The 12467-nt window shown below is 36.7% G+C and overlaps 1 protein-coding gene across 1 annotated transcript in view; it reads left to right on the top strand.

Moving 5' to 3' along the window:
• The window catches only part of MMS22L (MMS22 like, DNA repair protein), a 101839-nt gene that overhangs the window by 76908 nt on the left and 12464 nt on the right, over positions 1-12467 (top strand). Inside the window, exons 18-21 of the mRNA XM_083828714.1 lie at positions 695-837; positions 991-1150; positions 3442-3611; positions 11018-11229. Coding sequence (XP_083684840.1) covers positions 695-837; positions 991-1150; positions 3442-3611; positions 11018-11229 — 685 coding nt within the window. The remainder of the gene's footprint in view (positions 1-694; positions 838-990; positions 1151-3441; positions 3612-11017; positions 11230-12467) is intronic.

Here is a 12467-nt window from a genome sequence, read left to right as displayed (position 1 = left end):
CTGGCAAACATTTTCAGCTAATTACAAAATGTATTTTTGTTTGTATTCCTTTACTTTTACCTAATTACAAAATGTGTTTCTTTACGCTGTTTGTGCTATTTATTGATGGTTTGCCTGCTCTGCATATGACAAATTTATCACAAACAAAGATAAAAGAGCTTGTTTCCTTGGAAGCAAAGAACAAAAACTTGCTCCCAAGGAGACAAGCTATTTTTCCCCCATGGAGAAACTTCTGAAAAAAGTGAAAATCTGAAGTAAATAGTCAGAAATCATGCTGTGAACCCCCTAAAAGAAAAAAAAATCAATTTTCAAGTAATTTTTCCCTGGCTTATATTGAATATTTTGCTGTCTTAGAGCAATATTTCATCACTTCTTCTACAAAACTCTGCAGTTCTAATTATCTGTAGAACACCTCTTCTAGCAACTATATCTTTATGCACATTTTGCAGATTTCTAAGAAACCATCAGGAAAATGAAAGACTTGGTTGTCCATCTTTAATATTCTTCATTCTTGTACATCCATTTTAGAAACATAACTATTTTAGTCACACATTCTTTGTCTAGAAAGATGCTGTCAGTTGCAGAATCTGTATGTCAGATATTTCAAAATCATGTTTCACCTTATGATTTTGTGTCTGAAGTAAATAGAAAAGCATAACTGTGTGCTGTATTTCTGCTCTCTTGTAACAATCAGGGAAAGCCTATAAGGAACAGCTAACTGAAATGACAAGACTGATTTTTAAACTCTCAGAAGTAGAAAACATTCTCTCAAAGGCTCATGTTGAAGAATCAGTTCTGAAGCAAGACCCTAAAAATGCTCTTGTCCAATTCATTAAGGTACTGTACATCTTTGTCTTAGCTCATAGGAGAACTTGAGTGAAAAGAAATTATATATTAGATTTTTTTGTGTATGCAAAAAGAAATTACCCAAACCTCATGAGAGACTTAGTAAGTTTATTTATATTTATTTCAATGTTTTTGTTTTCTCAGGCTGTTGGTAGAACTTACAGTGGCCTTCAGACACTCCCTGAGAAATCTGCCATGATACTAAAGTCTATGGAGTATTTAGGTGATGTATTAAAGTATGTAAAACCTTACCTGAAGGTAAAAGGGCCTCCAGAAGGTCTGCAGCTTACATATTGGATCATAGGTAATTATTTTGCAACCTCTTCTCTGTTAGGAAATAGTTGTATAAGAAATCGGTAAAATGTGACTTAATACCTTTGGTTTTTGTACTGTTCATCTTAATGGTTTAAAAAAGCAAAGTCACCAAGACGTTACAGTTAAATATTTATTTTTCATCCATTAATTTTCTTTTTTTATCCTGATGCTGTGAATCCTAACCTTCACGTGATTTTTTAAAAATTATCCCTGCAAACCAGTATCTTCAAAAGTAAGATATTTTCATGTCTTTTGCCACTGAAAATCACTTGTTTTACCTAAACAAAACCAGAAACAATGACAGGTCAGTGAAGCAGTTTTATGATGCTCCATCATATTTACTGGAGTTATGATAACAGAGAGGTCTGCTTAATCAAATTAGCAATGTAATATGAATCCTTTTAGAATTACTCCTCTTATATACAACTTGTGCTTTATTAAAACTCAAATTCTACCATTCTTTCAATAAAATGAAGAAACAATGATAGGATGGGAGAATGAGTGCTGTTTTTTATGAGTAAATATGCCACAGTCTGATTCACTTATCTTTAAAAATGCAGTAAGCCTTATATATCTTTAAGACAGAGATAATGATTTGCATGCACACACAATATACATCATGATTGTGAGGAGTACAGTGAAAAGCATGACCACCATGCAAAAACGTGCATCAAATGCAATGAAATTTGAATTCTGTTAAAAATACTTTTCTATTGCAAGAGCTGCGTATTTTGATGTACATGACGTCTGTCAAATGAAATGTTTTTTAGATATCCAGTTGTTGGGGTGGAGCCTTGTAAAGTAATTTTAGATTGGTATTTTCCTTTCTGTTCTTTGCAGTAGGAAATGATTCATCTTCAACCATGCTGTTGTGTGCAAGAAATTGTCCTTTCTATTTTAGATAAAAAATAAGTTTAAAAAAGACTTTAAGGTATTTAATTGTATTTCAGTCTCTTCTTCACATTCTGTGAGCTTGTTAAATTAGAAGGACAAAGCCAGATTCATAACAAATCTGAAAAACCTGCCGTTTGCGGACACCGTACGTGTCAGATTGCGTCTTCTACTATCCCATACATCACAGCAGTGATAATAGAAGGAGTACTTTTAGTCAGAATGATCATGTTTCTTTCAAAAGAGGAAGCTCAGACAACGTTATTAGAAGTATTGTTTAGTGATCATTCTCTTTCTCTATGATTGATTGTTGTGTTTTCTTTCACTCCGCAAGATTAATGTTGTTTTTCGTTGCTTTTAGAGATGGTAATGGATGACTTTTATAGATTAATAATATCTTGTAACAGCCTGCTTTTGATCTCTCATTATTTTTGAAGTCTTAAACATATTTTCATGGGGTATTCCTGTAGTTTACACCTAGCAAATTTTTTTTGCTTCTAATTAAATATAAACTTAAGAATGTTTGTGCAAACTACTACATAGGAATCTGCTTAATTAGACACTTTATTTTTTTACATATGTATTTTGAGTATTAACACGAGTTATTTTCTCAAGAAAAATTGCATCTCACCTGTAATAAGAAGTTTCTCAAAGTCTGGGTATTTACACATCAACATTTTTTTTCCTTTTTTTTTTTTTGAAACTCAAAACAAGTTCTTAAAACTGTCTCATAGCTGTGCAAGTGATATGATAACGTGTAGAAAACAAGGTGTTCTCTGAGGCTCTTGTTTTGTGGACTGAGAGCCCACAAATATCTGGAGAGACATTTCTGGTTTAATGCAGTTAGCTGCTCCTCATCTTTTTCAGTCTGACAAATTAAGTACATTAAACACAATTTGAAAGCTATTTAATGTTTTCCTAGCATGGAATTTGGTGAGTAGTTGCTGAGGTGGCCACAGCGTTGTTAGAAATATGAATGGAAGGCAAAGGCACTGCCTCTTTGTACAATGCGATCAATGCACACGGTAAGGTCGATGTGCTGTAAGAGCACGTGTGCTGATTGCAGTAGTGTTACGTACCAAGGTTAGTTAATTCTTCTGCAGGGCTGTGAGAGAATGCCCTTTCTTCAGCTTTACTGTACTTTTCCTAAAACAGCTCCACTTGTATTGAAACCTGTAATAGATTGAAACAATTTGGTACTTCTACTTTGCTGAATTGTAAATGGACTTAAAATTTTCTTGGGGCTGTCTCTAAGGGAATGAGACAGTTGCTGTTGTTACTCTTGGATTATCTACTCAACACATTTCCTCTTCAGGCTTTCTTTTTTTCTTTTTTTTTTTTTTTCGTGATTGTAAATTGCTTTGGGATTTCTTGGTTCTTTTTCAACAGGATGTCTTGTAAAGAACTGGGCACCAATACTGGCCACTTCCAAAGCACAGCAACTCCTGTTCCGCATCATAGATTGCTTGCTGCTCCCCCACTCTGTGCTCCAGCAGGACAAAGAGCTGCCTGTGGCTTTGCTGTCTGCCATCCAGGAAAGCCTACATCTTTATCTTCAGGTAAATATCTGAACTCTATTATCAGCAGACAAACGTAGCTTTAGGAAAAGATTCATACAGCAGAGGAGGTGCTTTTTTGTTTTGTTTTGTTTTGTTTTGTTTTTTCCCCTAATCAGAACAAGCATTGACGGAATATAAAGAAGCAGCAAGAGATTTTTCTTCTTGTGGAAGTGGAAGGAAAAATGCCACCCTATTGGCTTTCCTCTTATTGCATGCAGTTACGCTGTGCTACCTTCGAGAGTTGCCAGTCTGCTTGCTGTATATAGAGAGGCTCTTAGCCAACCTGCTGTTTGCACTGTCTCTGATGTAAGAGATTTCTGAAACAGCGGATGAAATAATCATAATATGTAGCAAGACCCTTGTTGAGATGACAGAGCAAACAAATGTTTTAAATCATCCTTGACTTTGCTAACTCTAGATAATTAAAGATGAGCCATTCTGAGTAGTTTGAGTTGCTCTTAGTAACAAAAGACAAGCCTCTGCATATCATGGCACTGTTTTATCTTAATACTTTGATGATGTGTTTTGCTGAATCAAATGCTTTTCCTACTGTTTATGCTTACATGTGTAAAGCTTCGTGTCCTGTTACTCGTCTCATTCTCCCTTCAGCTTACCTATCACTCTTGAAACTCTGCAAGGCTTGGTGATGCTGTAGAAAGAGGTTAATTCCTATGGGTGAGGAAAAGGTGGTATTTTTAAAATAAATAAGTTGGTATATTTTACCTTGTAATCCTTGCAACTTTTTTGCTTGTTTTTTCACTTCACTCCTAATCTTCATTTTGATTGTAGTTTTAACTGATTACATACCGGATCATATTGTGAAATAATATAGTGGTGATATTGTAAACATCCCTTGGATTTATTCCTTCTTTCAAAAGTTGCATTGTGATTGATGGCCTGTCATATGGAAATGAATATGATTATATAATGATGTGCAGAATATGACTTGCTTTGCTGCTCTGTAGGTATTTTCAGAAGCTATATACATGTAGGACCATCTGGACACTGATATTACTACAGAGTGTGACTGTCTGCTTGCTAATTTAGTATTTTAGTCAGAGAGCACTCTTTCTCTGTAGTCTGCACATACGGATGTAGTTTTAAGATGAAGCCACTCAAGTTGGTTTTGAAGTCCAAGTGTTGTGGACCTTTGTTTCCTGTTTTCTCTGCCAGTCTCTGACTTTCTGACCTCACTATGGGACTCTTCAGCAATCTGCTGCTTAGTCCATGTGCTTTCAGGCTAAGCTAGATGATCTTATTGACTCAGTAGTTTATTTTAGATAATGCTGTTTCTAGAAAACTAGCAATTTTTTAATTTGATAAAGACTTGGGGAGAGAAGACAAAGAGGGGAAGACTTATTTTTCCTATTTCAATATACAACTTTTACATGTTATTATTTGTTTGTATTTACAAGGTTTCAGCATTTTAAATGCTACAAACCTCTTCATTAATTCAGAAATATTTCCTTCCCCTTTGTTTGGGAAAGTGGAAAAATGCCAACTTAGAGTCAACTCAAAATGGAAAATATTTCAATATCAGTTCCAAAACTGATTCTCTTAGGGCTGCTTCTGAGCTCCTTTGAGATCAAATGGATACTAGGGACTCTGACTTCTCAAGTAATTGTTTCACAGTTGGCTTAAGCCAAGTTGGCTTGAGGATGAATTCCTTCCCTTTCACCCCATGTGCATTCCCATTTAATTTGCTTAATGATTTTGCTGAAATGTGTGAGCTGATACAACTGGTAACTAGCCCCGCATAAATAAATAAATAAGTCAGGCAAATCAGAAAAGTGATAAAATAGTATATGTGGAAGGGAAAGCATGTAACTACAGTAGGAGGAAAGACAGAGAAACTGCATCCTCTGGGCGTAACCCCATCTTGATTAACTTAGGCTGCTGGTGAAATAAGTAATCAGCCTCTCCTTGGGAGGCTGCCCTATGTCTGGTGCCCATTCAGGGGGGTGGTACAGCGATATTCTAGTGCAGGAGCCCTAGTTCTCCCTACTAATAGACAAACGATGTTCCATACATCTGTGGCTGTTAATATCTTGTCTTACAACTTAATCCTTGGCCAGTTACATGAAAATAAAGAAACAGGAATTTTCCTGAATTCTCCCTCTTCAGCGCCTTCAGTGTGGGCTCTGCCTCCTTTGTTGGGAGAAAACTAATTAAAAAAAAAAAAAAACAAAACACAATTCAGATCTCGGAAAATGTATCAGTTTGCAAACAGCGATACTTCCCAAAGTTTTCAATAACTAATCTTACGGTGATTTATTTGATCTTTTATGTAGGTTTTGAAAAGGATTTGAAATCAGTCTTTGTAGCAGGTAGTTAATTTCAGACATTCATTGAGGCAACGGTTTTATGAAATGCTTTAGAATTTTGGAACTGAATACAAATAAATAAAATTCCCCAAAACATCACATACCCTACGTAATGGTAATGCAACTGGCAAAACAACTTGGACAGCGGGATTAAAAACAAGGATGATCTTGTCACTAAGAAAGACCATCACATCTGCTTATCACTCTGTAATAGCAGAGGCCAATTTTGTATCTTTTAGGATGAAATATTAAGTTCCATCTTATTTCCTAGGACCTTAAGCTCCTGGGACCCAGGAGTTGGACTTGATGATCCTTGTGGGTCCCTTCCAACTCGGATATTCTGATGCTATGATTTCCTCACAGCATAGTTGTAACGGTTTATTACTACCATCTCTATTCATCAAAACTGACTGTATCCCACCCTCTGTCACTCCCTCCCATAAAACCCTACAGTTTTTATTCAAATTTACAGTCTTTGTGTAATTTTACACAAGCACAAATTGTCAAATGCACTAATTAAGACTTGACACTGTGTTTCTCTCTCCTCAATTCAGACTGACTGTATTTGGTTTTGTTTGTGTTTCCTGCATATATAAATTTTGGCTGTACGGCTGTGCTTTTAGTAGTTATTGTGCCACTGGTCTGTTCTCCACTATACTTTGAACTTACCAGGAAGTTTCCTTCAAACTTGCTCACTGATGCTGCATTACCAAAACAGCTTAGCTCTAAAATTGCTTTGCAACTCTTAAACTGGTATTTTTTTCTTGCCCAAAGAGTTACTTACCATATGGATACTATTTCTTTCATTGTGCATCATCTATTTTGATAATATTTGATGACCTAGGAAAGATTTCCGTAGAACCACAGAATGGTTTGGGTTGGAAGGGACCTTAAAGATCATCTAGTTCCAACCCCCCTGCCATTGGCAGGGACACCTTCCACTAGACCAGGTTGGGATATAATATCAAAGCTGTTTTTGTAGTTGTTTGAATGGAAGATTTCATGAACAAGAGGAATGAGCAACATTTTTATAATTTTACGGGGCTGTTTATGTGATAATGATGCGTGTAAAACCTAACATTTTGTATTTTGTCTGTTTAAAAAAATAAAAAGTAGCTGATTTGTGTGATAGTGGATCATTGAAACCTTCTACAAGAAATTACCAACCAGCTGAGATTGCTCTGTGATGGATTTCTTGGAGAATGGTTTGGAGGAATTTTGATAGATGTTTACCAGTAATACGGGAAAGAACTGAAGCAGTGTACAGAACTTCAGCAAATAAACAGTAGTTCAAATTCATCTTGGAAGACTACGGTGCGGTGCGTAGAATAAGCATAATGTATATAATAATAGGATAGATGAGATACCCTGCTTGATTTATCAATGTTTATCCTGTCCAAATACAGAAAATGGTTTATTTCTATCTAAATACAGGAGAGTGGTGAAAGATCTTCATTTTAAGTAGTGCTTGGCACATACATTTTCCAGTAATTTTAATGGGCCTGTGCAGGCTCAGCATTTGTCAGAGATCAGACCTTAAAAGCCCTGCTGCAAGACACATCTGTGGTCCAGTATTTGAGCAAGCTTATTAATACGTTTTGTGAATTATAGTATGTGTTTAATAGGAATTGTACAACATTAATTGGTGAGCAGCAGATTTATTCCAACAGCAGGACTGATATTATAAGTCATCATTAGGTAGCTTGGCATTTCTGCAGTGAATAGTTCCAGTAATCCATATTAATCGGTTCTTCGCTCTCCACAGGTGATTTACAGATATATGGATAAATCAGAAGAGAGGCAGCTCTGGCCACAAAAGGTTCCTGCAGTGAACACGCACAGGAACCGGTTGCCTTTCTGTTAAAAAGAGGAGCAGATGTTGTCATGCTCTGCTCCTCTTAAAATGTCTTTGTTTTTTGGTGTTTTTTTTAATATTTTTTTTAACCTCAGTAGATGGCTAAAGAACACAGTTAATAATAATAATAATAAAAGGCAGTGCTCTCAACTCTTTAATGTCCATCTGCTTTGTAGGGATTGTCCTAGGAGTCTGGTGTGATTGATTTCAGATCTCTGGTCCAGGATCTCAGTCCAGTAGCATGTGTTTCTTTTCTCTGTCAGAAGGAAGCTACTGTTCGCAGCTTCCTTCATCTCTGTTAATTACTGGTAGGATGTAAAAGAAGAAAGTACTATATGATTTCCTTGTAATCACATCCTTGGCCAGCGCTGCCTAGGGTATTTTGCCGTTGTACTCAGAGGTTCGCAGCTACCGTGCAATGTTGGTAATTTATCCCTTGGCTACTTGGAATATGACGTTGTCCAACCTTGTACGGATCTGCTGCTTTCCACACTTTGAAAGAAAAAGGAGGGTCCCAAAATAAAGAACACAGTACTGAGCTAAAGTCAGTGGGCCTTCGTGTCTGAAAGAGAAAACCAAGTTCATCTCTGGAAATTTTCAGGGAACGAAAGAAGTGTTGGTGCCTAAAAGTCTGATTCTTGCCTGAAGAGCTTTGATACTGTAGGCATTCCCTTCATGTGTAGAGACTGATTCACGGATTTGTTTAGCTTATAGAAGTCTTTTTGTTTAGTTTTGTTTTGTGGGTGTTATTCTGGCTACCTGCAAAATGGAAGGTGATTTTTCCTCACTGTTCCCGTTTGGAAAAGAGAATTAGGATCTTGGAAGCCTTTAGTGCTGAACTTGTAAATTCCATTCTGAAGTAAGAAAAAAAGGTGAGGATCCTCCTTACTGAGAAGAGATTTTGGTATTGCTGTGTGGTTTTAAAAATTATGTTTTTTTGAGAGGCACCATCTCTGCCTGACCCACCAAAAAGGAACCTACAGAACAAATAGGTTTTCCATGCTTTTAAACACTACTTAAGTTAGCAGGTCTCCTTATTGGGTATCAAGGGCAGTCTCTATCCTCATCAGATAACTGAAGAAGAAAAATCTTTCATGACTTCTGTCCTTCCCCACCCCAGCAAACAAGACTTCTCTCTCAGTAATACTCGTGACAGGGTGTCGTTTATAAATTTAATTCTTTCCTACTTTTTCAGATTACTTCTGTCCCCATCCCACACTTAAAAATTCAGAATCAGTTTGCTTCAACTTAAAAATAAAGTGCTCTTATGAATGATCAGGCTAGACTTGTTGATCCATCTTCAAGTGAAACTGTTACAGGAGTGTTATGTTGTTCTTTTGTGACCCTTTTATCAGATAGATTAATACACCTTCTCACATGTTTTTTGTGGTGTTGGAATAGTCTAGACTTAAGAGTGCCAGCTCTGGTTATGGGATTACGGAATATTTTTCTTTTTGTGCTGGAGAAAGGACAGGCAGCTCTTCTGTATGCTTGCTGCAATGTCTAATTGAGAACATCAAACACTCAAGCTTACAAAGTAAATGACCTACAGCAGTCTTTTGGAGCCTTCTGCTTGCCAAGCAGTGTGTTTTTAAGAATTCTGATATAGCAGCAGCTGCGTTTTACTACAAAATTTTGCTCTATGTAAGCAAAACACTGAGACAATCTGAACTGCTTATCAAAGTTCTGGTTCAGGGAATATGGTTTTTATCATTGGGATACAACAAAATTCCCAGGGAGTTCCAGAGGCATGTGAAGTTCAACCCCTGACAAACGTGTCTGTGTTCAGCAGGGCTGCCTGCAGCAAATCTTGAGGCAGGTCTTGAAGCATCTCATTTCTTAAGATCCAATGTTTCTTGTATTTGCATACTATGGAACCAAAATCTGGAACTCCACATTTCATGAAAGTGCCAAAAAGACTCTCAGTTATGTCTCAACCTGCTTTTTTTTTGCTGAAAGAGTTGTTTTGTTATGTTCATGTGGACAGCTATAGACCAAAATCTTTTGGGGAGGGAGCTCTTCTGCAAAAAGCAACGGGAAATGCTCTTTGTCAATAGCTGATGAACAAAAGCAGCTTTCAAGTATTTCTGAATTTTATACCTTAATGTATGAATAACCGTCAATATTCAGGCAGATATCCTACCAAAATTGGAGTCTGGATTGCAAACATACGGACTGCAGTGCTAATGGAAGCTTGAAGTACTGTTGAAGTTGCTGTCTAGGGATCTCTGTGCTTGAACTTCTTTTATGTCATTGTTCCTGTTGGACAAAACTATTGCGAAAACTGAATTCTGAAGAGACTTCTATTTGTACTCCTTACTGTGACCCTTGTGATAGGAGACAATTGGGCTTTTTTTTTCCCTTAGTGATTCATTCTTCTTCCTTTCAGTAACCAAAAGAATGGGAAGTGAATTCTTAACTTTATCTCACATAAACTTTTACAAATAAGAGAGATATTCCCTTCCCACAGGTGAAACGTGTATGTTGTATAACTATGGGTAGTGTTCACATAGAAACTTGCCTAGACAGCACATACTTTCATTATAGATCTTTCTCTGGCATCAATATAGCTTATATTGGATAAGTCACACCAGTTTTAGCCTTATTGTAAACAGATTAAAAAAATCTTTAAATCCCTTACAAATGGTGCCTAATTTACTCTAACTTGTTCATGCTATCAGCAAATTTTTTTCTCATCAGACTGCTATTCTATCTTCATTAGACCACACACGTAGTTGAAAAAGAAATGAGGAGCTTTTGGGCACAGAAAACCTTTCTCAGGTCTGAAATGCCAAGGTTTTATTTCAGATTTGAAAGGAAGATTGTATGCCCCAAAGATCATCTTCCAAGTGTATTAGTTAGTCCAGTAAAAGACTTTCTCTCCTTTGTAAGCTGTGACTTGACTTAGACCATCCATAGACTTAGATTAGATATAGACATATCTATACAGATAGATAGATCTATATAGATCTATATAGATATCTATAGATATCTATCTATATATAGATCTATAGATAGATATAGATATAGACATAGACAAAGACCATTGACTTAGACTATCCATAGACCATCATAGGTGTAGCAAGTTGCTGATATTTACTTGTCATGCGGTAGTTATGTGTACAGCAGTAATTTACATGCAGTGTGTAAGGAGTATTTACCTTTCTGTTGTTGGACTTGCTCAGTAGCCGTTAGACTTACTCAATTTCTTCCTCTTTCTTTCACAGGGCCTATCCTTTATATGTTGTCAGTCCCAAACTCAGGGAGCCTATTTAAATCAATTGCTTGGGAGCATTATTCAGCATTATTTTGGACGGTTTCTCCCTTCTTCACCAACTGCACTTGGAGTTGGACAGCATCCTTTGTTGACTGCTTTATGCAGCTCCATTACAGTCCCCCAGATGCTCCGTCTACGGAAGACCACTCTGCACGTCATAAAGTAAGGACCAGCGAAGAACAAAACATCATTTATTCAGATTTCACAAACAGCTAATGAGAAAGGGAATGTCACTGTTGTTTTCTCAGTAACTGATAGTTATGCTGGGTAGGGAGTCAAGGAAGGACAAAGCATATAGAGCAGCAAGGTAAAACTGGGAAGATTTGGAAGCCGGTGAGGGAGTCACTGAGGATGGAGGTCCTAGACTATAATAAAAAATATCGCATATGGCCACATGAAAAGCAAGTATGTTTCCAAAAACATTGCACTCCAATATACCTCATCGTATGGTTGCATCTCGGACTGTATCTAGGGTCACAGAGTCAGTTGTCACAGCTGCCTGTGCGTGGGAGGACGAGGTGCTCTTGTGAGTGTCAGGATATACATAGAGATTTTGGGCTGTGAGAAGATGGAGATGTAGAGATACAGTCTGTATTTTTTCTTCACGTTGGGAGAAAAATTAATTCTCAGATATAAGATGATTGCTTTTATCTGAGGTAACTATTTTTCTTTGTTAAAGCGTGTGTATACACGTTGATTAAAAGAATATCGGTGTTGATTGTAGGTAAATATGGTAGGCAATGTTGTAAGTAAAGCCTGTATTATCACATATTAAGGGAGTGAATTAAGATTTCACAGTCTTCTGACATTTTTTTTGAACTTATGAATACTCAAACTTTGTCATCTTAAAGTTATTTGTGAATGTGTGCATGCATGTGTGAATTTTAAGATTGATAGTGGAAGGAAAGTTCTGAAAGTGTAATGGCACTTGGTGACTTGTAAGACATGAAACATTTCTTAGTGATCTGGGAGGAATATCTTAGAACCAAACAGCAGCCTGATTTATAAACTGTTGGGTGGTCAGGAGGCAGTCACTAGGTCTACACATAAATACATACAAAGTTCATTAGCCTTTTTGCCATACGAAAGCTAATGAATATCTTGCTGCTGCACAGAGGAAATTGAACCAGAGTGTATTATCCAGGTCAGAGAATCATTTGAGTGGAAGAGTATACCTACCCACCCCCAAAAATTGGTCTGCAATCTTCATAGTAAGTTAATGGGACAGGAGATTTCAGAGATACTAACCTAAGACCACATGATGCAAAGGATATAGAAGTGTTACAATTTGTATTTTCTGAGTTATGTCAATGTGCATTCAAATCTTCAGATCTTTTAAAGTCAGTTTTATTTGAAAGTGTAAATTTGTATAAGTGTGCCTTATAATTTTTTTAACAAGG

This window comes from Anser anser (genome assembly GCF_964211835.1).
Source record: "Anser anser genome assembly, chromosome: 3".
NCBI lineage: Eukaryota > Metazoa > Chordata > Aves > Anseriformes > Anatidae > Anser > Anser anser.
This window is presented reverse-complemented; position numbering and strand designations above follow the sequence as displayed.